Source organism: Mus musculus, chromosome 1, assembly GCF_000001635.26.
Source record: "Mus musculus strain C57BL/6J chromosome 1, GRCm38.p6 C57BL/6J".
In the NCBI taxonomy this organism is placed as follows: domain Eukaryota; kingdom Metazoa; phylum Chordata; class Mammalia; order Rodentia; family Muridae; genus Mus; species Mus musculus.
This window is the reverse complement of record NC_000067.6, coordinates 105,686,727-105,714,329: the sequence shown is the minus strand read 5'-3', so window position 1 is coordinate 105,714,329 and position 27,603 is coordinate 105,686,727. Positions and strand designations below refer to the sequence as shown.

General features: G+C 35.9%; 1 protein-coding gene across 19 annotated transcripts in view; it reads right to left on the bottom strand.

Moving 5' to 3' along the window:
• Positions 1-27,603, bottom strand: part of Relch (RAB11 binding and LisH domain, coiled-coil and HEAT repeat containing) — a 91,289-nt gene that overhangs the window by 40,802 nt on the left and 22,884 nt on the right. For 8 of the 19 annotated variants that reach the window (XR_001784197.2, XR_001784195.2, XR_001784196.2 and 5 more), the window contains exons 3-13: positions 27,310-27,381; positions 27,145-27,200; positions 26,935-27,048; positions 22,221-22,424; positions 22,027-22,118; positions 21,153-21,446; positions 18,827-18,902; positions 17,734-17,829; positions 17,573-17,596; positions 10,287-10,399; positions 391-481 (exon numbers count right to left, since the gene is read on the bottom strand). Coding sequence is in view for 14 of the 19 variants with exons in the window: in XM_006529501.4 (XP_006529564.1) it covers positions 391-481; positions 10,287-10,399; positions 17,573-17,596; positions 17,734-17,829; positions 18,827-18,902; positions 21,153-21,446; positions 22,027-22,118; positions 22,221-22,424; positions 26,935-27,048; positions 27,145-27,200; positions 27,310-27,381 (1,232 nt within the window). In the remaining 5 variants the exon portion in view is untranslated. Of the gene's footprint in view, positions 1-390; positions 482-10,286; positions 10,400-17,572; positions 17,597-17,733; positions 17,830-18,826; positions 18,903-21,152; positions 21,447-22,026; positions 22,119-22,220; positions 22,425-26,934; positions 27,049-27,144; positions 27,201-27,309; positions 27,382-27,603 lie in introns of those variants that run through there. The other 11 variants (XR_001784198.2, XM_030253824.1, XM_006529505.4 and 8 more) reach the window with 6 other exon arrangements.

Below are 27,603 nucleotides of genomic sequence, written 5' to 3'. Positions count from 1 at the left end.
ACCAAACACTGTGTGGACTTTACAAGTGGAGGACAACACATTCTGTCATGTTCAACTTTCTTCTACTTAGCTTTTCTTCCCACATACCAACACAAGAAAGCACATCATGTCTTTGTCTCCTCTCATCTCCTCACTAGGATGCCTCTGTCTTTCTTCACACTGTTATTCTCATTACTATACTAGTAACCGGCACTGGAATTAGTGTTTTTAAAATATCTGCAGAATGAATGAATGAAGCAGGGTATTCCAGAGTATTCTTTTGTGCAAATAAACCATGTGCCGAGCTATGGAAGGTAGCATAATTTACATTCCATGGATTTTCTCATGGCATTTAGAAATTATAAACCTTCAAAAATAAGAGCAAAATACTAACAAAAACAGTTAACTTACCTGTTCCCAACACTGAGGTAAAAGTTCAGCCTCCACACGTGTTGGTCCAACATGACGTGCAAATGCCACACATCCTGTCAGTATCATTTGCCTGAAAAATAATAGGGAAAAAAAAAATCCTTGAATGTGCATCAGAAAATAGAACTATGTCGGGCATGGTGGCGCACGCCTTTGATCCCAGTACTTGGGAGGCAGAGGCAGGTGGATTTCAGAGTTCAAGGCCAGCCTGGTCTACAAAGTGAGTTCCAGGACAGCCAAAAATAAAATAAAATAAAATAAAATAAAATAAAACCATGACCACAACTTAAAAAAAGAGTTAAATAGCCAGGAATGGTGGCACAACCTTTAATACTAGCACTTTGAAGGAAAGGTGGCCATGGAAGTGACAGTGTGACATGGTTCCTGCCCCCGGAGCAGAGCCAGCAGGGTGTGGGCTGATGTTCTGATGGTTGCTGTGTATGTACTGTATGGCTTGTTCTTGTAAAATGATGTGCATAAATTTATTTTCCTCCTTTGGGAAATATACCCCCCCCCAAGGTTAATGACTCTATGATAATTAGAAACAGTGTATCTATGTTCTTAGCAAAAACAAATGCTGTGACTTTCAGGACAGTCCTAAGACTGGGAAAGAACTCTAAAACCATGAGTTTGAAAATATAAACAGGTTTTCTCAATTATGCAAAATATAGATGCAATATGAATTATATGAGGGGTCTCACTGACCTAAAAGGTCAGAGGTGGCAGCATTATGAGCTAGCAGATCAGAAAGATATAAAAGGAGAGAAAGAGATTTGGGTAGTGGTGGTTGCGGAGCAAGAAACCACCACTTTATTCTTTGTGCTTACAAAAGCAGACACATTCCTGAGTTCAAGGTCAGTCTGGAACAGAGCAAGGTTAGGCTCAGGTGTGGTGGGAACGGTGATTTTAGCCAGTAGCTTACTGTTTGTGCTTACAAAGGCAGGCAGATCTCTGAATCATCTGCCATTGTTTTTTTTTTTTTTTTTTTTTTTTAAAATGTACAAGTCCTTTTCTAAGAATCCAGGGGCTAAGGTCATAAAATGCTGACTTATGAGATAATCAAAAGGAACCTAGAGTGGATGATTGAATTGATATGCAATAAAAGACTAGGTTTTGGTCTGTGAGAGCTGAGTTATCTGGATGAGCTGTCTAGAGAGCCAGCAGGAGTAGAACATGGGGTTGTCAGCTTGCACCCAACTTGGGAGTCATTTCTTTGGCTCCTCCCAAACACCCCTTCCTCAAGAACATCTCCCACCCCCAAGTGATCCTTGGCGAGTCAGGCAGATCATTATGAGTGGAGGCCAGTCTGACCTGCATAAGTTCCAGGCTAGTAAGGGCTACATGGTAAGACCATGTTTTAAAACAAACTCCAACCAAACCGAACTCAAAAATAAACAAGAAAAAAAAAATCAATTCTAAGTATTCTTATTGCTGTTCCCCAATTGGTCAAGTTAATAATGTCTTTATCACCCTCTGTTTTAATTTCCCAGTTTTTCTTTTTGATTTTTCCATTCTCCCACCTTAGGAAGTCAGGTAAACTAAAGGGAATAACAGGAAATACAAGAAATCCTGTCATCTGCTTCCTCATGAGAAATTTCGAATAACTGATTATTTTTTGTACCAACTACATACATATGTATATATTCCATAAATGTTAGATAATTACAGTTATTCAATTTTCTCATAAATAACACAGAAAAATCTAGGTATACTTGTAAGCCCAGTTCAGGGGAGGTAGAGGCAGGCAGATCTATGTGCTCTCTGGCCTGTCAGCCCAGCCTGTTCTCCTCTAGGCCCCCAAAGAACTGTTTTAAGGGTCAGGTCTAGAGCTGTAGGTTAGTAGTAGAGCATTTGACTATCATTCGTGAGTCTCTGGGATCAATCATTAGTGCCAACAAAATTAAAATGCTGGATTGGTGCCTAAGAAAAATACCCAAGTTGCCCTCTGGCTAACCTACATGCACCTCCAGACAGTGGTCATATTCATTGGCACACAAATTTTAAGCATTTAAAATATTTCTTCATGATATATATGTATAGAGGTTGAAATCATGCACCACCACTATACTAAACACATCTAAACATCAATAGGAAAAAGTGATAACTCTGAAAAGCAGTTCAAAATAGAAAAGGTCAGATGCCCAACACCTTATTAATAGCCCTGGATGTAGGCTATACAGTAAAAAATAAAACTGATTATCAAATGATTTAGTTAGAAATCTGATATTATTTATGGTTATTATCAAAGAACTGAAAAAAGAACCATCATGGAGTGTAAATTAAGTTTTACTGGGATACTGTTAAAGAAGTCTGAGATTAACTAAAGAAAAATAGCAAGTGGTTACCTATCAAACAAATACTAACAAATATTTATATCCACTTTTCATTTATATAATAATATTGATTATTGATTTTTATTCTTTTTAAAAATAAAAAGTTGTCTTTCTGTAAGATAAAACACAGTAGACAGGGATACTTTATTCCTGCCACCAGGTGGCAGCAGTTATGTTTAAGTTTTGCCTCGAAAACTTAGAATGCAAATTCAAAGAAGGTATTTTATTTATTACTCTGCTACTAAGACAGGGAAAGACACATTTTTTAAAGAAGAAAATGAGATATGCACTTTCCTGTATATTATCACCAAATTGTCCTTAGAAAACATTGAAATTGAATAGTATTTTCACAGTGAACTAATTCCCTCATCCCTACTTGTTTAGTGAGCGTGCTGGCTGCCAATGTCACCTAACTTTGGCTGTATCCTGAGGATGCATCTCTCCACTTTGCTCTTGGGTAGAGTCTTTGAGAATGAGAGACACATAGTATAAATTTCAGGGTATATTAGGCTGCGAGGTCATTACTTTAGAGTACTTTCTATTTTAACTTCTCAGCTTTATGTCTCAGGACTCATTTGTTTATGACTTTTATATAAATGAATCATTAGAAGACGTTCTAAAAAAAGCAGCTGTAAAAATTAGATAAATACTTAGGAAGCACAACTCTGTTTTACAAAATAAAAGCAAAATAACCTTTGTTATTAAGGTAAAGATTGCAAGAGAAAAACATCCCAGCACATTATTTTATCTTCTGGTTCTTCTCTCTCTACTGCCAGGCTGCTTTCTTCAGGCTACCCTTGCAGCTTTCCTTAGTGCTCCAACATTTCACTTCTTGAGGTAGACAACACACTTAAGTTCCTGTGTGCAGGGTGCTGTCCAATGGCAAGTCTACACTATCTGTTACGGACTGCATGAATGCTCCCGGAAGGACTTGTTCCAGAAGTTCTGCCCCATCCACTCTGCAGAGTTTTCACCTAGTGGATGTTGAAAGAACAGATCTGATTCCCTCAGAAACTGGTGTGATCCTGAGGAACCTACATAGTGTCATGTCACTCAAGTATGTTTGTGATGGGCAATAAAGTTTCAGAACTACTATAGCCAGTGAACTTGCTCCTGCTCTTCCTCAGGGACTCTGACAACAAAATGGCTTCTGTTCTCAATAATCTTGAGAAGATCAGGAAAGGTAAAGATGCTGAATTTTGTGAGATTCTGACAAAGAGCCAAATTTTGTTATAAGAACAATGCAGGTCTTCTCCTACAATTGGAAATATGAGCTTTTTTTTTTAGCTTCTGTTTTAGGGCATACATTTTCTATGTATGACTAGCAATCAAATCACCATTTAGATCAGTGGTTGTCAACCTGTGGGTTGTGACCCCTTTGTGGTCAACCTACCCTTTTACAAGGATCTTATATGTCAGATATTTACAATATAACTTATTTTAACAGTAGCAAATTTAAAGTTATGAAGTAGCACCGAAAATTGTTTCATGTTCAGGTATTACCACAACACGAGGAACTGTATTAAAGGGTCACTCACATGCAGCATTAGGAAGGTTGAGAACCACTGCTTTAGAAAAAAATAAATTTCTATTTTTTTTCTTATCTGTTGATTGTGGCCTAAACACTGTACTCCTCTCACAGCAACTAGTTTAAGGATAAATCAGTTTATCAAATATTCATGTATTATTTTTATAAAGACTAATTGTAATGAAGCCATGGTTATAGCATGTTCATCTATGTGGGAAAAATGGAAATTCCTAAGAGAAATCAAGCATGAAAAAGAAAAGCAAAAAGATAATATAAATTAGATACCCTCAGGTAACTAAAGTGTACAAACTCGACAGGGGTCACTGGAATAAGAATGAAAATACTGCAGAGATTCCCTGTTTATTCAATACACTGAATAATGGTTCCTTTATTCACCTGTACATAATTCAGAGTTCAAAGCCTTTTATAATGAAAGTGAAACTGGATCTCACCACCAAGAAGTTGCTTGAAACCAACTTTCAGAGGTTATAACCTATTTGTGTGTGTGTGTTGAGTAAAAGAAGGATGGATAGATAAATGGCTAAGTTCATGAAAAGTGATTAGAATAGGAATGTTTAAATTATAGTGACATTTCCAGAGGAGTTGCTGGGTTATTATATGAACGTCTGTAAACTTATACTGAGTGAAACAGTAAATGTGCCACTTGGCTATCAAGATTATCAAGCGGCTGATAAAACAAACTCATGCCATTTAGAAAGGCTCTCATGCCTTTCAAGATATTTTACATAATCATATTAAGAGGAGCTCTACATTTACACTCTGTCCACCACTATAAATTATGAACTACTATTGAAGAGTTCATACAAATTGTTAGAAACAGACGTCTGAGCAAATAACTCTTCAGTCCTTCAAGAGGCAACACAGTGGTTTACTGATATTTTATCATTCACAACATATGCTCAGTTTTCAGTAGTATTAAATCTATTGCAGCGTCTTACTAAAATTTGAAAAACTTGCATATTTTACTCTTTCTGCTATTTTGTTATTCTAAACTTTTCTTTCTAAGACTTGATTTCTTTGGGTTCCTTTCTGGTTTATGGATTCGAAGACCCAGAAGTAAACCTATACACCTATGGACACTTGAACTCTGACACCTGATTTTTTGCCAAAACCATACAGTGGAAAAAACCCTGCATATTTAATAAATGGTGCTGGTCTAACTGGCAGTCTGTATGTAGGAGAATGAAAATAGATCCTTATTTATCACCTTACACAAAGCTCAAGTCCAACTGCATCAAGGCACTTAACATAAAACCAGATACACTGAATCTAAAAGAAGAGAAAGTGGGAAAGAGGTTCGAACTCATTGGCACAGGGGTTAATTTCCTGAACAGAACTCCAATAGCTCTCGCCCTAAGATCAACAATGATAAATGGGACCTCATGAAACTGAAAAACTTCTGTAAGGCAAAAGATACTGTCAATAGGAATAATTGGCAACCCACAGATTGGGAAAAAAAAAAAAAAACTTTACTAACCTTACATCTGATAGAGGACTAATATCCAATATATATATAAAAACTCAAGAAGGTAAACTCCAAAAAACCAAAAAACTCAATCAAAAAAAATGAGATATAGAACTAAACAGAGAATTCACAACAGAGGAATCTCAAATGGCTGAAAGGCACCTAAAGGCACGTTCAAAGTCCTTAGTCATTAAGGAAATGTAAATCAAAACTACCCTGAGATTCCATCTCACACCAAACCTCAGGTGACAGCAGATGCTGGCGAGAATGTGGAGAAAGAGGAACACTCCTCCACTGCTGGTGGGATTGCAAGCTGGTACAACCACTTTGGAAATGAATTTGGCAGTTCCTCATAAAATTAGAAACAGTTCTACCTGAAGACCTAGCTATACCACTCTTGGGAAAATACCCAAAAGATTCATCACCATAACCACAAGGACATGTGCTCTACCATGTTCATAGCAGTCTTATTTATAATAGCCAGAAGCTGGAAACAACACAGATGTCCTTCAACCATAGAATGGATACAGAAAATGTGGTTCATTTATATAATGGAATATTATTCAGCTATTAAAAATGAGGACATCATGATTTTTGCAGGCAAATGGATGTTACTAGAAAATATCACCCTGATAACTCAGACCTAAAAGAACATGCATGGTATATACTTACTAATAAGTAGATATTAGCCAAAAAGTACAGAATATCTAGGATGTAATCTACAGAACATAAGAAGTACAACAAGCAGAAATGCCCAAGTGAGGAGGTTTCAACCCCACTTAGAAGGGGAAAGAAATAATAGTGGGAGGAGGAAGGAGGGAGGGACACGAGAGGGAGAGGGGAAAGGGGAGGGGAAAGGGAAGGGAAAGGGAAAGGGGGAACCGGATTAGATATGGGGGTGAAGGGGACAAGAGAGAAGTCCATAGGGCCAAGAGAATAAATGGAAATAAGCAGCCTTGGGAAGTGGGAGGTGGGGTGACCCTCTAGAGAATACCAGAGACCCAGAAGGTGAGACACTCTCAGGACTTAGCCATAATGCCCAACACTGGGGAAAGGGAACTCAAAAGAGTTCACCTCTAGTAGATAGACAGGGCCTCAAGTAGAGGACAGGGTTACTAACCCACAGTCAAAATCCCTGATCCAGAATTATTCTTGTCTAAAAGAGCTTCAGGGACAAAACTGGAGAAGAGACTAAAGAAAGGGGGTCCAAAGACTGGCCCAACTTGTGATCCATCTCATGGGGTGGGGTGGGGGGGCAGCACCAAGGCCTGATACTACTATTCTATGATGTGTTTAAAGACTAGAGTCTGGCATGGCTGTCCTGAGAGGCCCTACCAGCAGCTGACTGAGACAGAAGCAGATATGTACTGCCCAACCATTGGACTGAATCCTTCCCCTACAGTTGAATTAAGGGAAGGAGTGAAGAAGCGGAAAGGGAGAGTGACCCCATAGGAAGACCAGCAGTCTCAACTAACCAGACCCCCTGAGAGCTCCCAGATACTGAGCCACCAACCAGAAGCATACACAGGCTGGTCCAAGGCCCCTGGCACATATGTAGCAGAGGTCTACCTGGTCTAGCTTGCGCTTAATCCTTGAGGATTGAGGCACCAGGGAAGGGGAGGGCCTAGTGGGGGCGAGAGCACCCTCTCAAAGCAAGGAGTATGAATAGAAAGAGAAAAAGTTTTCTCCTATTAATTAAATAATTTATTAATGGAAATAAAATTAAATTATTAATTATTAATGTAAATAAAATAATTTAAATTAAAAATACCAAATAATGCTTATAAATATTTCTATAATAAATTTTTTTCAAGGTACACTGTTATTGTGGGTTTCATTATGACTTAATTATTAACTGTGTAGTTAGACAAAAGGATTGGTTTCATTATGACTTTTTTACACATGTATCTATCTCACTATAGTATACTTGATAAAGGATTAATTTCATTGACATTTCATAGATGTGTCTCTCATTATAAAATTCATATATTGTGAATTTTCAGGATCACTGCCATGCTCACAGTATAGTGAAATTTTTATGGGTGTTCATGTTAATTCTGTTTTTTTAAGAAGAAAGTATTCTAACTTTGTTTGACTTACTTTGAGAGGAAGGAAGAGGCTATACAATAGCTTTCTCCTGAGATAGTTTAGGCATAGGAAATAATGTTATGTGCTATACTGAATCTAGGATTGCCTTTCCCTTTATTTTAGCACTTGGTTTTCCTTTTTCTCATTTTGAGACAGAGTCTCTGATGGGACTCACTATGTAGATCAGGTTGTCCCCAAACTAATGGAACCACATGCCTCTGTCTCCTGAGTATGGGATTAGTCAAGTGATAGCTAGCATTTCTGTCTCAGTACTTATTTTCTTCACAATGAGAACTTATTAAAAACATTTGAGATGGCTTGCAAATTCATTCAAATAAAGTTAGTTGTGTACTTTCTTGAGTGATTTCTGGCCTTTCCTTTTTTTTTTTTTTTCCATTTTTTATTAGGTATTTAGCTCATTTACATTTCCAATGCTATACCAAAAGTCCCCCATACCCACCCACCCCCAATCCCCTACCCACCCACTCCCCCTTTTTGGCCCTGGCGTTCCCCTGTACTGGGGCATATAAAGTTTGCAAGTCCAATGGGCCTCTCTTTCCAGTGATGGCCGACTAGGCCATCTTTTGATACATATGTAGCTAGAGTCAAGAGCTCCGGGGTACTGGTTAGTTCATAATGTTGTTCCACCTATAGGGTTGCAGATCCCTTTAGCTCCTTGGGTACTTTCTCTAGCTCCTCCATTGGGAGCCCTGTGATCCATCCATTAGCTGACTGTGAGCATCCACTTCTGTGTTTGCTAGGCCCTGGCATAGTCTCACAAGAGACAGCTATATCTGGGTCCTTTCGATAAAATCTTGCTAGTGTATGCAATGGTGTCAGCGTTTGGATGCTGATTATGGGGTGGATTCCTGGATATGGAAGTCTCTACATAGACCATCCTTTCATCTCAGCTCCAAACTTTGTCTCTGTAACTCCTTCCAAGGGTGTTTTGTTCCCACTTCTAAGGAGGGGCATAGTGTCCACACTTCAGTCTTCATTTTTCTTGAGTTTCATGTGTTTAGGAAATTGTATCTTATATCTTGGGTATCCTAGGTTTTGGGCTAATATCCACTTATCAGTGAGTACATATTGTGTGAGTTCCTTTGTGAATGTGTTACCTCACTCAGGATGATGATTTCTGGCCTTTCTTATTGGCTTTTACCAAAGACCACATAATTTCGTCAAAATTATGCCACTTACTCCTTTCTTTCTGTCTAGCTCTTCTTACTGGCAAGGATCTTGGATTGCAGATGAAAGGAGGGCAGAAGCAACCAGTTTCCTTACACAAATAATGGTTGTCTGACTCAGTGCCTTCTACACACTCAGAAGGCCACTCATCTTCTCTTTGAAGGGTCATACAGTGGTTTTCCTAATCTAGCTTCATTTAGAGACCTCTATTTCCCAAGTACATCTTTCTCACAAATACTTACTGCTTGTACTTTACTCCCTACCCCCAAGCAGTTCATCTTCATAGAAAATTCCAAATTGAAAGACATATTTTGAAATTCCAACCTCTTGCCACCTCGAACCAGAAAATCTCTCTTAAGATTAAAACCAAACAAATCTAAAGAAACTTACTTTCTGTTGGAGGATTTAAACAAAAAAAAAAAATAAATAAACAAAAAGAAAAATCTGAAGAAGTAGCTTAGAACCTACCAAGATTTTACCACTTGTTTTTATAGGTCTTCTCCCTGATCAAAAACAGCACTGAGAACACATGTTGTTAGGTAAGGCTAGGTTCGTATCTAAGGATATTAGAGTGCTTGGGGGATCACTGAGTGGGATCAATTTTCTCCATGTCACCTAACTACTGCTTCTTGTACTTTCTGGAAAAACAAAGAGCTACATGGGAGAATTACTATCATGGTTTAAACTGCTTGATCTGTCTCCTTTATAATGAAGTCTCAGCTATAGCCCAACACTTCTCCTTAGAAATGAAAAAAGTGTATTAATAGATTCTAATTAACAGAATTTCCAGATCAGAATGTAAGATAATTGTGGTGATATCCTTCAGTACATACATGTATATAGAGACCATGAGAAATTAACAGTTCAAGAACAAGGCACAGATTCACTTTACAAAGACTTGGTTATCAGTAATTATAGTAATAGGGGCTCTCAACAGGATTTGTACATACTTTTCATAACTATTTTTACTTCATGAACTTATTTATTTCCAGAGGCTTAATTTTCCTTATATCTGTTTATTTGTTAGGGCGAATTACGGGATCCTTTTCAAAAAAGAGGTGAAGAGGATAGCCAACTGGATGACAGCACTACTGAAGTCATCTGCACACTGCAACAGGAGAACTCTAGCACACTGAAATTGATACTGGGAAGGGAAAAAGGTCTGGAGATGAAATCATCAAATGTGGTGCTCATTTAGGAACTAACATTATGTCAGCATTGCATTTTGTATCCCCAAAGCAGTAAGTACACCCACCTTTGCTCATCATCTGGCCTCTTGATCAGGTTGAAGAGGATATGGAGGAGCTGGTCTCTTTCTTTAGGTTCAGGGTGCAGGCATGCTGTACACAATATGAGAGGAATCAACTCCTAAAGAAATATGAGGGTAGAAAAATTCAAAATAAAAATTACATTCCAGTATATTCTATTTTTTTCTTCCAGAATATTCTTAAAATGAACTTTAAACCTCAAAAATCAAGAGTATCATTAGAAATATGTATATGTTAGTTATACAGTAGGATAAATTACAGTGTAATAAAAGTTACTTAAGATTCAACTAACCTTATTTTCTTATTTGGTATTGTCCAATGTTCCACTAGGGTTTTTAAGTAAATTAACAACCCACCATGTGACAAACTGATATAACTTTAATTCTGAAAGTGTTTTAAATTTCCTACAAAGAGATTCACTATCTTAAAACTTCAAAAGTTAAAAAAGAGAAACCAACAAAACAAAACTTTTTCCTGTGACTAGACAGTCACCTCAGTGATGGGGCTCTTACTTAGCTTGTATGTGTAAGACCCTGACCTCCACTCAACACCACATATAAGACCCTGACCCCCAACAACAACAATAAAATCCCATGTCAAAAAAACAAACACAGGAAAACAAAAATCACACTAATAAAACCTTTTCCCAAACAATATAACAAAAATTCCTTTCTATACTACAACATGCATCTCTTAAGAGTCTATATTACTCAATATTTTGTACCTTTCACATTTAATCAATTGCCTAAAGAGACCATTTCTGGGCTATTGGTGCAGATCAGTGGGTATTACTGTTATTTTAGAGATAGCTGACATTAAACTATATTTCATTACACATTCATCATGCAGAAGTAACATAAACTTTTTTAGGAAAGTATCTGCCAACTTTCCTTTTCATAGAAATGTATGAAAGTAAAGTTGTTCCATATTTTCACTTAGACAACATTCTGAACCCTGAATATATTCTGCTTCTCAACTGAGTGGATTTTGAAGTCTCATCGGGGGGAAAAAGCTAAAAAGTGAAAAAAAAAATTTAGAGAGAAATATTCCAAAATATAAGCATTTTAAAGAAGTCACTAAAGCATATTGTGATATGGAGGGAAGATTCTCTCTCCCATTTACCTAAGTACCTGTCCCAAGGTGTCAGCAAAATTAAACTAAGAAGTGAACATATAGCAGCTTATACTGTAAGAGAAGCATGTCTTAAGTATGAAATTGCTTCCTTAGGAGTAGATGACACAATTTTTAGAATTGGGATTGCAAATAAATGTATAACTAAAAGTTCTTTTCTATTATTTTTCAAGGTTTTTAATATTTCATATTAAATTTAATTAACTAATATAAAATTTAAATTTGAAGCTATAAAATCTAGATAGGAGGTACAACAAATAAAACATAAGGAGTAAAAAGTCTAAAGTACTTATTTATATCATCGTATTTAGTAGCCTATGTGGCTGTTAAGACAAAACAGCAACTGAAATGTGACAGAAATGATAATTAATAAAGATGGTCTGCACTGAGAATAGAAGACAGAATATATAAGTCCTGTGTGACTTCATTAGATGGTAAATGATGCTTGATAGATTAATTATTTTATTGGAAAACTCTCATAAAATAAATATTTAATTTGACTTGGAGATTCAGTGACACAAGGGAAGAAGATCATTAACACCAAGAAGTATTTCAATCTTAGCTGATTCTATGCAGCCTACTGAGTCAATGCATCCAATGAGAGAAGCTCCAAGTTCCAACATCAGGGCACCCTACTAAGAGTAGAACCATATGTCAGAAATTCTCCCAGAAGCACTGAGAAGAAATGACTTATGAAACCAAAACAGACTCCAAGGTTTGATCTGGACTTCCTGTTGGGTCTGATCTTTTGCTCCCTAACAGTTTTCTTGAACCCCTTATCTTTCTTGCTTTCTGTTTCTACATGTTTTTTCATAAAATTATTCTTTTCTTCATCTGTAACTTTAGAATTATGAAATGAAGGAAAGCTACTTGGCATACTTGTAAAGACAGAAATAGAATTTAAAACAAGGAGTATAATCTTTGGTCTTAAAAAAATAACTTAAAAGATGTAGCATAAAACGTCATGCTTTTTCTCAACCTTCTCAAAAAAAAAACCTTTCTCAGCATAGTAGCCATGAACAAACAATCCAAGTTGAATCATGAAAAGCAAATCAGTGAAGTTTGGGTCCCTTTATTCTAAAAGTTAAGATGCTGGGATTTGTTAAAACAAAACAAAACAAAACCAACAAACCAACCTACTTTTTGTTTGTTAAAATGATAACTGTTAATAATTTCTATTTAACTTAATTTTTTTGCTAGTGAAATTTGCAACATATGAGAAATCACTGCCTTATTCCCACCTTCTAGTTACACTACTCTTGAAATACTGAATTCTATAAACACATGCCCTTTGTGCTCTTTTCACATTTACTGTGAATTCCCCTCCAAGTCTCTGAAGCACTAACACATCAATGCCTCAGAGGCTACTGTCCATCATTTTACTCCTTACATATTCACTCACAAACTGGATCAGTATTCTCTTTTTCCATCATCATTCTAATTCAAGAATTCTAGCTTTTCAAAACTTTCATTGTAATTCTGACTGCTTTATCTAAAAAAAAAAAAAAAAAAAAAAAAAAAAAAAAGACAGCTAAATTTCTCAAAGCAAACGAGGTAATAACGTTCCACTTAATTTCTCTGTCTGTCTTTGTGAGTGTGTGAGTGTGTGTGTGTGTGTGTGGGGGGGACTTGCCCTAGCACAAGTGTGGAAGCCAGAGAGAGAGAGAGAGAGAATGAATGTATGTCTGTGACTTGCCCTAGCACAAGTGTGGAAGCCAGAGGACAACTTCGGATATTAGTCATCACCCATGCGACAGGGTCTCATTCACTGTTGCAGGCAGCCATAAGTTTCTGGTGATTTTCCTGTCTTTACTTCTTATCTCTCCATAGGCATGAGATTATAGTCACATGTACTATAGCATCTTCCCCCTGACCCCCCAACTACATGAAGTTAGAGAGAAGGTTTCTCTGTATAGCCCTGGCTGTCCTAGAACTCAGTCTGTAGACCAGGCTGACCTTGAATGCAGAAATCTGCCTGCTTCTGCTTCCTGAGTGCTGCGGGGATTAAAGGCATGAGCCAGGACCACCAGATCTAAGTCTGGTTTTTAAATTGGTTCTAGGCACCATAAATTAGGTTGTCAGGCTTATAACGGAAATAACATTATTCCCTTATAAGCCATCTTTCCAATCCTGTATTCATACTGCAAAGAAACAAAAACCTTAAATATTTTTTTTAAAGATCAAAAAAACTTTTTTTAAACTTTTGAACATCTGAATGAACATGTTTGGAGGTGTGTGTGTGTGTTTGTGTGTGTTTGTGTGTGTGTGTGTGTGTACCCAGACGCCTGGAGGTGAATTCCCTGGAGCTGGAGTTTCAGATGGTTGTGAACCACTTTATGTGGGTGCTGGGAACACAGAGTGTGGGAAAGAGCAGCAAGTACTCTTAAGCTGTTTAGCTATTTCTCTAGCCTCAACTTTTAAAGTTTGAAAAAATAGTGTGCATTTGTACTAGATAAGAAGGGGATAGGCATATAAAAAGGATCTAAAACAAAATGAATGTTTAAATATTGTGGAGAGGGTCATGATGCAGTAGGGAGTTTCAAAAAGTAACCAAAAGTTCCCAAACTAAGAAGATCCACCATCAGAGACCTTTCAGCATCTATCCTACTTAAACTAATTAATCTAGGGGGTGAGGGAGAGAAGAGCAGTAAGTAGTCCCCAGCACATTCTATGAAGATATACCTAGCCAGCTACCCAAAGTAGAAGAAAACAATAGTAGAGCACTAGAGAACTATAGATCAGTATTTCTTAATAATACAAGTATAAAAATGTTCAACAAAATACTAATGTCTAATCAATAGTACATTAAAAAGATTACAAACCACAAAGGGCTATACTCTAGCAAGTCAAGAATGAACATAAAACCAATATACAACAAATACATAACAAATAGAAAAAATCAATATCACATCAATACATACAAAAAAAGCACATGGCCAAACTTAATGCTTTTTTTCTAGCTTGAAAAAAAAAAACTCAGAAGAAAATTCCCTCAATATGGTAATGAGCATTAAAATAAAATTTCACACTAACATAATACTTAAGAGGCAAAAAAGCCTGAGAGTATCTCTGCCCACACAAGATCAGTCACAAAGGTATATCTGCTTCCTAAAATGACTACCATTCTAAATTTATTCCTAATCCTACACAGAGTATTGAAAACACAGGAATAAATAAAGGGTACTTAAGTTTCCAAAATTATCTCGGTAGATTCTGTGGTTCTACATACAGAAGACACTACAGAACTCATAAAAAACTATTAACAATGAAAACAAATTCACATAAAGTTACAAGATATTATAAATGAAGGCAAATATGTCTGTCAAATTTCTATATATCAGCAATGAATAATCTAGAAAGAAATGTAATATAACATTTCCATTTGTAACACCAACCAAAAGAGTAAATTCTAAGGAGAAATGTAATCAAAGAAGTTAAAGTACTGATGAAGAAATGAAAGCCATGACACAAGCTGAGCAGTGGTGCAGCATGCCTTTAATCCCACTACTTGGGAGGCAAAAGGCAGGTGGATCTCTGAGTTCGAGGTCAACTTGGTCTACAGAGTGAGTTCCAGATTCAGTGTAATTTCTTTCAAAATCCTCATGACCTGTTTTTACAGAAAAGGAAGCTAAGCATTAAACTATATGAATGCAAGGGTCCCCAAATAACCACGTGATATTGAAACGGGTAAAATTGGAAGACTTAGATGTCCTAATTATTTAAACTTACTAAAAACTAGAGTAATCAAAACACCATGGGAGTGGCTTAAAGACAGGTAGTGCGCGCGCGCACGCACACACACACACACACACACACACACACACACACACACACGAGACTCTAGACCTAAACAATCTATAGTCAGCTGATTGTCAACAGCAGTAGCAAAGACCTTCAATAGGCAAAACTTTTTCTCTTTAACATATGTCAGCTCAATATTCTTCATATAAGAAGTTAGACTATAAAATGATATGTGATAAGGATTTCATATCCAGAATATATGAAGACCTATATGGTTACTACAAAAACATATGAAGACAGTCTAGTTAAAAATGATCAAAAGAAGCCGAGCAGTGGTGGCGCATGACTTTAGTCTTAGCACTTGGGAGGCAGAGGCAGGCGGATTTCTGAGTTCGAGGCCAGCCTGGTCTATAGAGTAAGTTCCTGGATAGCCAGGGCTACACAGAAAAACCCTGTCTTGAAAAACCAAACCAAACCAAACCAAACCAAACCAAACCAAACCAAACCAAACCAAACCAAAGGACTTGGAAAAAATATTATAAGTTAGTAAAATTATAATGTGAACGGGGAAAAAGGGTTTATGTTGTTTCCCTTTTGTTACTTAAAAAAGTTAATTTACATTAATATATTGCTTACAAGTCTTACACCCTGTTTCTAATGTAATGTAATATAATCAAAATATTATTATGACCAATAGTTGACTAAACTTTTAAACTTTGCTTATGCTAAAAAAAAAAAAGGACACAAAATTTGGAAAATAATCTCCAAATACCAATCTTTTAATCATAAGAGTTCTTTAAAAATATAGACTTAAAACATGTGAAATATAAAAATGAATTCAATGTCAAGGATATACTAAAACAAGTTTTGCCTTTCTTTTCCTCTAGTGGTACTAGAGAATGAACCTAGAGCTTCATGGGTGCTAAGCACATGCTCTAAGATTTTGTCCTTCTAAACCCAGGGATTTGTTTTAGGCCAAGCTGATATACACTTTACTATTTGTTAACTTAATTTTGAGAAGCTATAATTTCAATTGAATGGAATAAGATAAAAATAATTATATAGAGAAAAGGATCAGGTCTTCCTTCTTGTAGAAGGAATGTTCTTCTACAAGAACATTCAATAGAACATTCAATAGTTTTCAAACATAAAAAATTTTTTTTAAATTAGCCAAGCAAGTATACATGTACACACAAACGAACACACACAAACACACGCGCATACACACACACACAAACAAACACACACAGTATCTGATTATTGATAATGATGCATATCTATAAATATTTCATGCAGTACAATCAGATTTTAGTTATAGAAGTGTTTTATAATTAATAGGGAAATAAAGTAGGCAAAACTGATCTTAAAAGAATCAGGTTTGGTAACATTTAAAGACTACTGAGGAAGGACAAGTGGGATGCAAATAGTAATTCATAACACAGACGATATTACAGCCGAGAAGGGAAAAGCTCAAACACCACCCTGCCAGGCACAACTGCAGAACAATCTGAAATTGGAAACTGATCCTTCAAGATCTAGAAACCCTCCATATATAGTATTATCTCTAATCATTTTAAACTAGATAAAAACACAGCCCCGAGCAAAAATAGTTTCAATTTATTTAAAACTTAAAAAATACCTATAGGAATACAAACTTTCAAAGCCCTAAATATCCTTTCTTGAGGATCAGTACAAATTTCTTTTGCTTAAATAGATTAACTAAGGTCAGCTTTAAATGGGTTTTGCCAATGCATTATGTACCTATCATACTGTAGGTCCCATGATTAAACGTAAAATCAGTGGTAAACATTAACACCATAATGACCAAAACATTTTAATCTTTACTGTGTGTGTGTGTGTATGCATGTATGTGTATATATATATATACACATACATATATGTAATAATAATTTGTAACTATAAAGATAACTTCCTAACATGTTCTGGGCTCATGGTCTAGGTCACATGTACTAAAATGTACTCGAAGTTTTATCCAGGATATTTAAAGCATCTGTTAAGAATGTAAATACAAAAAAACCTTTAAAAGGAATCTTAGAAGGTTATCATAATTACTATTACCACTATCCTATTATTATAAGATAATTTATTGTCAAACACATATAATAAAACTAACATTTATAACAAGCAGTTACAAATGCATTTAGAGAAAAGTTATATTATTAGTTACTAGTCTGTTAATTTTCAGTGAGTGTCAACTTTTGTAGACATATCAAAGACATCAAAAGAACAAAAAAAATCAATTAGTATTTGGTAAAGTGAAAATGACTACATTCATGACATGTAAATGGACCTACAGTAATAGCATTGCAGAAGCTAATACAAATGCTTTAAGCAAAGTTGGAAAACATGAATAAATACCATGCAGGTTTACTGAACTCACCTGACAGAGGTGTAAAACCATTCTCTAGGAGCAGAGATGCATGCACAAAAGTAAGAATATGATTGCAAGTAACAGACTTAATGAAATAAAAATATAACACTAAACTTCAAAATGATCACATGAAGGGACTACTGGGATGAAAACACTTCTATGTGTCTTACCTCTCTTTTTGCCAACAGCACATTAGGAACAATGTGTGGCAGGCAGCGTCCCAGCATTAACATAACACTTTTTTCACTGTCTGCAATCCTAGACACCTAGAAAACCAAACAGTTAAGACTGTGGATGACTTTGGTGCACAAAGGTGGGAAAATGTTATTTTGGATCTTGTCACCTTGATGTAAAAATACACTCGAGAATTATAATTCATACTGATAATAACATGACTGCCCCAGAAAACATCCTATCCGAAGGTCAGTCATGGAGTAAATATGCTAGTAACAGGGGTAAGCTGGGTATGAGGGATCATGTCTAATGTTTATGATACTAGGGCTAACTGACATTAAGAAAGTGCCTTCTACTAAGCTATATCCCTAGCTGCTAAGGACAACACAAAAAGTTGTCTATCGTAGTAGGTAGGGATACAGTACTGTAAGGTAACTATGGTAATCAACAAATTTAATATTACAAATTAGCTTGTAGAGATAATTTATAATTTTTGAAAATGTTCAACACACACAAAAAATGTGAAATGACAGATGTCAGTCATCCTATTCCAATGGATCCTTGTACACTGATCTATCTAAAAGTCACAATGTGCATAAACATGTACAATTCTACATGTCAGAAAAAAGAAATATTTCCTTAAAAGACATGATAAAATATTATTAAAAAAAATAGCAGTGAAACCTGAGGATACTATGTTTCAGTTCTGGGAAGCACGGATAGTTCAGACAGGGCCTCCACAATGGTTGCTTATTCATTTGCTTTTTCTCTTAAAAACATCCTCCAAAACTACAACCATGCCAACAGCTTGTATGATGAAACCCATCATGAGTGCTCCAAGAAAGCTGACCTAATTTTATAATAATGTTTTCTAGATTGCAAATGGACCAATAATCAGCTGCCTTCCTTATTGCTTAAAATATTAGGTACTATTTCATTTAAATTACTTTTAAATAACAGATTTTCAACTGCAATAGAATCATAGAATAAACGTTTTTATTTTATATAAAACCTTATAAGCAAGAAAACAAATAAACAACCCTACCAAAAAAGTAGAGATGTATTATGAAATCTCTAATACAAACTTACCTCTGATCCTAACCGACTATCTGCTGACATTCGACAAAAAGAGAGTAGTGCTTGGTGGAAAGCAGGTGACAATTTCCTACACGAAAATAATGGGGAAAAGAGAGAGAGAGAGAGAGATAGTACCCAAGAATTAACACTGCTATCTCCGGGTGAAGGAAGCTGCATATCTACATATGGAAACCCACATCCCTACACTAATACTACCCCAGGATTTGTGTTGTACAGATTTCTCAGTTACCGGACTTGATGGATAAAATCATAAGAGAAAAATACTGCCTACTGCAAATAGCTTGATGCCATATAAACGATTGGCCCTTAAAGTGTTAGTAGATTACATACTAAGTGGTACAGTAATCCATAATTATAGAAAAATTTCTGCAATCTAAAATGCATACTATCTCCATCCTCCATTTTCTATGGCTTCAGCAAAGCCAACAAAGGTTGAACAAGACAAAAAGCCGGAAAGGCACTGCAATTGTGCTGATCTATAATGACACAATTTTAACCTACATAAAAACTATAAAAGAAAGCAATGACTATTACTGATGTAATTTAAAGGAAAAAAATTGGAGAGGCAATACAAAATATTAACTTATTTTTATATTTAATAAAACAGTCAAGTCTATCTTTGTTTCTACAACACTGATGCTTATGAAATAGTACTCATAAAGTTGACTATGGGTTGCTCATGTGCTCCATCTACACAGTCAGGGCCAGCCAAAGCCAAAACTCAAAAAAAAACAAAACAAAAGAGCACCAAAAACCCTCCCCCCACCCCCCAAAAATACCCAAACCAAAATGAACAAACCTGTATTTAGTAGGCACCACAAAGTTGCACCCCGTAATCCCATGAATACAGTCAGAGAGATGTCCCTAGGCTTGCTTGTACCCTTGTTCTTCTATGCACTGCCCTACTCTCTATATGGAAGGGGCCACAATCTACTTACCTGTTGAAACCAGAAAACTACAAACTAGTCTTTCTCTAAAATTAACTGGACTCATTCCTTTCTCTTCACTTCAAATCAAATAAACCCTTCAGTTTTTAGTTACCTTGCAAATCTGTTTCTTCTATGTTCATCTTTGACCCTCTCTCATCCACTCCTCCTCTGATTTCTTTGCCTAGTGAACTATTACTTAGCCTTTAACCCTTAGATTAGATGGCATCTCCTCAGTGAACCCTTCTGTTCGATAACTAGGTTGGGGCTTTGATTATGTATGTCTAAAGCAAGTCCTAGTCTCTTATTTTTCGTGCTTTAGTGTAATTGCTTCTCTGGCTCTCTCTCTCATACTGTAATGCTTGTGCACAAAAGGATTACAGTGTGTCTCAGTCACCAATGTGTTCTTAGCACAGCCTGGCACACAGTTACGACGACCCACTGAGTGAATATAACACCATCTATCTTCAGAGTACAGAAGAACTATATGGATGCTCTTACACAGAAGGACTTTACAAGAGCCATTATCACTGAGCACCACAATATAAATTTCCATGATTTTTATCTCATCCACATTAGAAAAAAAACTCTTTGAGCACTGCACACCTTATTCCAATTTTATGAGCTCCATATATACAAAGACAACAAATTTGTGATAGGCAATTAGACGTGATTTAAAAATTTTATCCTAATGTTGAGTATACTGTACCTGTTTATTTTTTTAGTAAGTCGGTGGCTAAAAGTATACTATAGGATTAAGTGAGTTGATATACACTAAGCACATATGCATGAAAAACAAATTAGTAAATAGTCCCTTAACAGTATTTTTTCCAAGGTCCAATTGAAAATATTTAAAATTTATGCTTTGTTTTCTCAACTAAATAATTTGATCATAAAGGAGGGCAGGTTTATAATTTTTTCACTTCCTGAGTTTAAGTACTACAATCCAGCAAAAATTAAATGAATTAAGAGAATATTAATGCACACTACTTGTAATGAAACAGATATAGAAAAAAATGACTAAGAACAAAACTACTTTGACTTGTCTGGTTATAGCACAGGCAACTATGCAGCACTAAAATATGAGTTTGATAACAGAAAAAAGGAGAAGCATGGAGGGGAAGGCCAAGAGCACTTAGTAACTCCACGTTACTTATGGGCTTATGCACTTAACAAAGACAGAACTTGTCAATTTATGCTTTTCTTTTCTTTGATATAATTTAATAATTATTTGTCCTGTTTTGAGATATATATATATTCTATATGCTAAGCATATGAAACATAAAACTTTGTAACTCTGCAAAAGGTGTTCCAATATTAACTGAAGTTCTTCCAGCCTGCCAATGCACAATAAGAAAAGACACAGGTCAAAGCACAGCGCACACACTAACCTATTGGGCTGATCGAAATGGAGCGTGGTTTTATTTGATACAGAAGAAGGTGGCAGCTCTTCTCTTTCCTTCCTGGGGAAAGAACCTGACGAATTCTCTTTAGGAATAAAGGAATCAGCTGCATCTGGTATTTCAAGATGAACATCCTTGGTTTTTTCCTGGTCTGAACTATTTACAGCTGGGCTTTGTCTATTGTCTTCAGAATCCTTTTGGGAAGACCAAACCAAGGAAGGCTGAACAGAATCACCAACTGCTGGGGTGGCAAAGTGTTCAGCTTTGAGGATGTCCATCTCACTGAAGAAAGAAAACGCCCGGAGAACAATTTCAGTTTTCAAAGCTTTGGCAATAGTATCCACCCCCCCAGCGAAGGAGTGAATACAAGCAGAACAAATTAAAGTCAATTAGCTCGTGAGTGACCAGGATCTTCTGCACAAGAGTCACTAAAGCTTCCTAGTCCTAAAGGTGTAGCTGTGAACTATCAACCAGGAGAAACAAAAGCCTTGAAGCCTGCTCTAGAGAAATGTCCATTTGTCACCGGGAGATCACCCATCAAACCCACTTAGTATTATAAAAAGTAAATATAATGGTTAAGTATGAATGCCACTAATTTGGAGTTACTTTACTGAAACTGACCAGACTTGGGTGAAGTTAAAATATCTAACTTCTTAAGTATAAGAATACCACATCAATCTAATTTGTTGATGAAAGAAGATGTTTTGCTATTTTAAATACGAAAAATAATTAAAAGGCTTTAATAACAGCTAAGTGAAAATACTAAGCCTTACTTCTGAAATCCTGCTTCATATAGTTAGCTATATAAGCTGCCAATGTCAACACAAACTTTAGGACTTAAAAATAACAACTAAGTACTAACCTTTCAAGCCTTCTGATTTGCTCCATCAATGACCATTTTTCATTATTTAATAAACTAATTTTATCTTCTAATTTCTGTACTAGCAAGGTGTTCTAAAAATCAAAGCAGGAAAAAGAAGCAGAAACTCAAGATCTCACAGGAACATTTTTACATAAATGTTTTGTGGAAATGAGTACTTAACTGGTATTTCTCACCTCTATAGGCAGGGGAGTATCAAGGGTTGGAGGGACGTTGCCTAAAATTGGTGTAAGAGCCTCTAATTCATCTTCATCTACTCCACTGGCCACATCCACAAGATCTTTCCCAGTCACTTGATGATTTCCAAAGTCTCGGTAAAGTTGTAACAAGTCTGGGGGTTTGGGAATGTTTAATCCTACATCATCCCATAATTCAAAATCCTAATAGAACACACACACAAAAATCCCCATTAGATCTAGATCAACAACAACAACAAACCTTTGAGAAGCTGGTATGTTGGCTCGGTGGGCAAAGACACTTGCTGCCAAATTAGATGACCTGATTCCAATCCCTGGCACCAGTATGGTAGAGGTAGAAAACGAACTCCAGAAAACTGTTTCCTGATTTTTCCATATATATAAACACAGACACACAGACACACAGACACACAGACACAGACACACACACACACACACACACACACACACACACACACACACACACACAAATGTAACTAATAATAAAAACCTTTAAGGTAATTTTATCTTGCATTCTATGTATTACTAAACTGAAAAACCAAAGGTAATAGTTTTATTATAATGTTTAAGTGTGCTGGGCATGATGCAATACCTTTATTTCCAGGACAAAGGAGGCAGAGGTACATGGATCTGTGAGTTTGAAGCCAGCCAGTATTGAGTTCCAGATTGACCAGGGTCACATAGTGAGGCTGTGTCTCCAACAGCAAAACAAACCAAAACCAACCAACAACAAAGCCCAAAGTGTATATTCTAGGTACTCTTAGACCGCACAATTATTCTTCTTACAATTTTATGCTTTCTGTTTAATTCCGTTAATAAGATGTTGGTCTTTTTTTTTTTTTTTTTTTAAGTTAAACCTATCAAAGATGGACTGGGATGGAGCTCAGTGCTACAGTACTTGTCTACAATGCAGGAAATCCTGAGTTTGATCACTGGGACAGGAAAAGTCTAAGTTCTTAGTCCATCAAGCATACTTACAAGTTACAAGTAGACTGGTTAGTGGTGTTGTTCTTCCATCATCCCACACTGCATATAGTCATTGTTCTCGCTAATGAATTAATAACCAACTTAACCTACTGATATTGCTATAGTTGTTTAAATCTAACTTGTATTAGTAAAAATGCCTCTGGAAATTTAAAGAACCCAAATAGCTACCTGTAAATCCATTGTGTTTTGAAACATTCCCTCTAATTCAGAATAAATCAATTTCATTAAAACCACAAAAAGAGTATCTTGAATACTCTATGGCAAAGATTTTTAGACAGGCTGTATGAAATTACATAGTAATAAATCAGGGACAGATACTCTTTCTTACTATGCTGTCTTGTCCTAAAATTAAAATAACTTAGTGTTAAGTTTTTATTATAATTTGTTCATGAGACTCTGAAAAACTTTACCATAGTCATATATTATAAATGTGGCATTTTAATCCTTTAATGGCTTCCTTAAATAACAGAATAATTATGCTTAAAAATTGAAGATAAGAGTTGATATGAGCATTAAAATCAGGGGTTTGGAGAAAATCAGAGGTAAATACAACATTCCTAGTCACTGCTTCTTATTATCAGTTAATTTAGGTTAAAGGGGCCACCTACCAAATGGGTATAACACTCATTACGTCTTAGGACTTTTCTACGAATAAGTTAAATATTTCTAAAGGCCTCATGATGCTGGCTTACAAGAACTAAATACATTTTAGATTACATAAATTATAAACAAATATAGCATACATCTCTTTATTGCAATCTACCTAATTCAGGCCCAGCCTAGCAAGTCTTCATGGGCATCCTAAGTTTGGGGCATCTCATTGGATGTTCATCTTTGAAGGAAAAAGTGATGAGTGTCTTTCACAACCTTATTTTCATCTAGATACTTTTTTTGGTGAAGCACATATAATTCTTTTGCTAATGTTTTTAAAAATTACATTTATTTCTTATTAAAGAGTTTAGAAAATTTTAACAAATCTTTTGTTGACTTTGAACACACATTATTTGTCTTTTCACTCAACAGTGGTCTTAATTGTTTTTAACTTTTATTTATATCTATGGGCTTGTGCAAGGAAATGCTGTGTGCACATGTGTGTGTGTCTGTGGTATGTGGGTGTGTGTGTTTTGTGTGTGTGTATGTGTGTATGTCTGTGTGTGTGTCTTGAGGCCAGGGTGGGAGTTGGATTTACAGGTGGACATAAATTTCCCAACTTGGGTCCTCTGTAAGACAGGATGCTCTTAACTGTTGAGGTACCCCTCCTGCCTCAAGAATTTATTATTATCATATGTGTGTATCTGTACACGCATGCCATGACTTGAGTATGGAAGTCATAGGACAACACAGGATTCAGTTCTTTTCTTCCATTTTCACCAGGGCTCTGGGGATCAAAATCAGGTTGCTGGGCCCGGGTGGCAAGCACATTTATCTGCTGAGACATCTTATTGGCAAGGAGTAGCTTTCAAAAATTAGAAACATTATTTTGATGACAGTACATCTGAAGCACATCATGATTTTGGTGTCATATCTAAGAAATCTTATGTACCTCTCAAAATTGTAATGATTTCCCACTCTTTCATTTATCTCTATAAGCTTTACAGGTTCATATTAAAATCCCTTTTGAATTCACTTTCACATGATATGGAATGTGGTTTCACACCTACTTGGAAGGCTGGCACATGGACACCACATTTTTCTATACTACTTGTAAGAAGGCTACCTTTCCTGTATGAGATCAAGTTTGCACCTGTGAGAAATCAACAGGCTGTGTACATGTCTACCCCTGGATTATATTCGAATAGGTTCCTTACTATACCTGTCTACATAACAACATAATATGTTTTCATTGTCTTATCTTTTAAGGCTGGAAGGTAGGTGATTCAAGTCTTCCTTGTTCTTTATCAAAGTTGCTTTGGCTACTGTAGTTTCTTTCCACTTCCATTTTTATTAATGTCAAATCAACTGATGAAAGACCACAGAGCGTCTATATCTTACTAAGCTATTTCCTAGTCACATATTGAGGGAGTGCTACTGACATCTCTGATACTGTCTGCCTCTTACCTGAGTAGGATCAATTATTTGATTTAAAAGTCAGAACTGACAAGTCTAGGCTTAAAGACACTGTATCCTGTTTGACCTGTCCTCTCTGTTGTTTGTTACTCTTTCCCCCTTTACACTTTGTTCCACTTTTCAATACTTCTTACATTTAAAACGTTGCTAATGATCAAAACATGATTAACTTAAATTATACCCACAGCCATCATGTTAGGTAAATTTTTAATGTCTTTTGCATAGTACAAGCTCAGTAAAGTTACTTTGGGATAATTAAATATTTATAAGCATAAGCCACAACTGCATCAAAACCAACAATAGACTTCATATATGAATGACATCACAGTAGAATTATAGTACTTTGCTGAGTTTCCTTAAGTGTATTTTATTACAACGAATTTCACAATGGTGAAATCACTGAATGACTGCTACTATTCTCAGAAAGTGTCTCATTATTAAATGATACACAATTAACTATATCACATTTAAGTCTTGACAAACGTAATTTTAATTGAGGATTTAAATAAACAGCTATGTCCTTTTAGAGAACTTCCATTCCTATAAAAATATCCACAGGAGGTATTACGAAGCAAAAGAATAACTTTCACTTAAAATACTGGCCTCTGGGGGGTGAGGATGCAGCTTTAGAGGTAGGGTGTCTGCTTAGTGTGTGTAAGGTAAATCTCTAACACCACAAAAGTAAGTGAATAACAAGAGATAAAAATGACAGCCTTCTGCTTTCTTCATAATAAATTCTCTGGCATTTACTTCTACAACGTCTAAATTCTATCAGACCCACAGGACACTAAGCTGTGGGTCACATTTCCAGAGTGAGAGATGAGAATAAAACAATTATTTGTCTTCAACATTTTATCAGAAGGATAATTGGTTCCTACTCAGAGAACCAAATAGATACAGGTGTATGTATGTATGTATGTATGTATGTATGTATGTATGTGTGTGTGTGTGTATATATATATGTATATATTTATTTTCAAAGTATTTTCCAGCCAGGTGGTAATGGTTCACACCTTTAATCCCAGCTCTTGGGAGGCAGAAGCAGGTGTATCTCTGAGTTTAAGGACAGCCTGGTCTACAGTGCAAATTCCAGAATAGCCAGGACTACCCAGAGAAACCCTGCTTCAAAACAAACAAAAAAACCCCAAAAACCCAAACAAAACAACAACAACAAAAACCACCCCAAAACAACAACAAAAAACCCTACAAAAAAAACCCAAAACCAATTAAACAACCAAAAAAACCTCCAACCATTGCTACTGAACATCTGAATTATATACAGTGCTACTCAAGAAATTTTTTTATAGTTAAACTCAATTTCTAAGTCTGCAATGATCAATAAAAGCAAGTAATTACTCAGTCTTAGAAAAACATACATTATGAATGAATACAAACATGAAGGGGCTATACAGTTACTATCAGGCTATAAAAAGTTACCTGGAAAGAAACATAAGTCTTTATTTAAAAAGGTTTATTTAAATAGAAAAGGTTTGTGAGCCAATTGAATACTAAACTGAGTAGTACCTGCTTTGATTTTAGAAACTACCCACATGGACTCTTATTACAGGCATAAGTGTTAAAAATCAAGTTAGAGAAACAGTAGATTAAAAGTAGACATTACTTAAAACAGTAACTGTACCTGATCATCATTTTCATCTGAAAAGGTTATTGATGTAAGCTTGTAGTTATTCTTTAACAAAAACTCATTGACTAGGAAGTTGAGAGCTCTCTTTTCAAGAGGTTTGATTGGCTCCTGGAAAAAAAGTTAAAAGACAGATGGGAAAATGTGAGCTTTGCTCCTTTGACACTTGGGTTGTATGGAAGATAACTGGTGTTGTCAATCACCCACCTGAATTTCAGGACTTGATTTATAATTTTTTCGTTCCTGTAAAGGAACTTCATGTTCTGGTGAGATAAAATGAGATAATGTTTTACTATTTTACACTTAAAAATAGTCCGGCTACTTCTACATTGTAAAAGTGGGAAAAGGCTCAAAAAGTTTTATGTACACCACCTGCAGCCTTTGTTAGGTTGGCTCGGAGGGCCTGAATGGTCTCCTTGGCTTTCCGTAGTTCAAACTCCAGGACTGGACAGGGATTTGGATTAAACACACACAGGCATCCAACCAAGAAAAGGGAAACAAAAATAAAAAAAATAAAAAGCAAAGATGGGTATGAAAAAAACACAATTTGTATTGAAAACAGGAAGCATGCAACCTTTATGAAACTTGTGAACGCATGCAGCAGAGTTGATTTGCAAGCAAACTGGTGATCGTTTTCCATAGTTTTAGCAGAATTAGGGGTATATG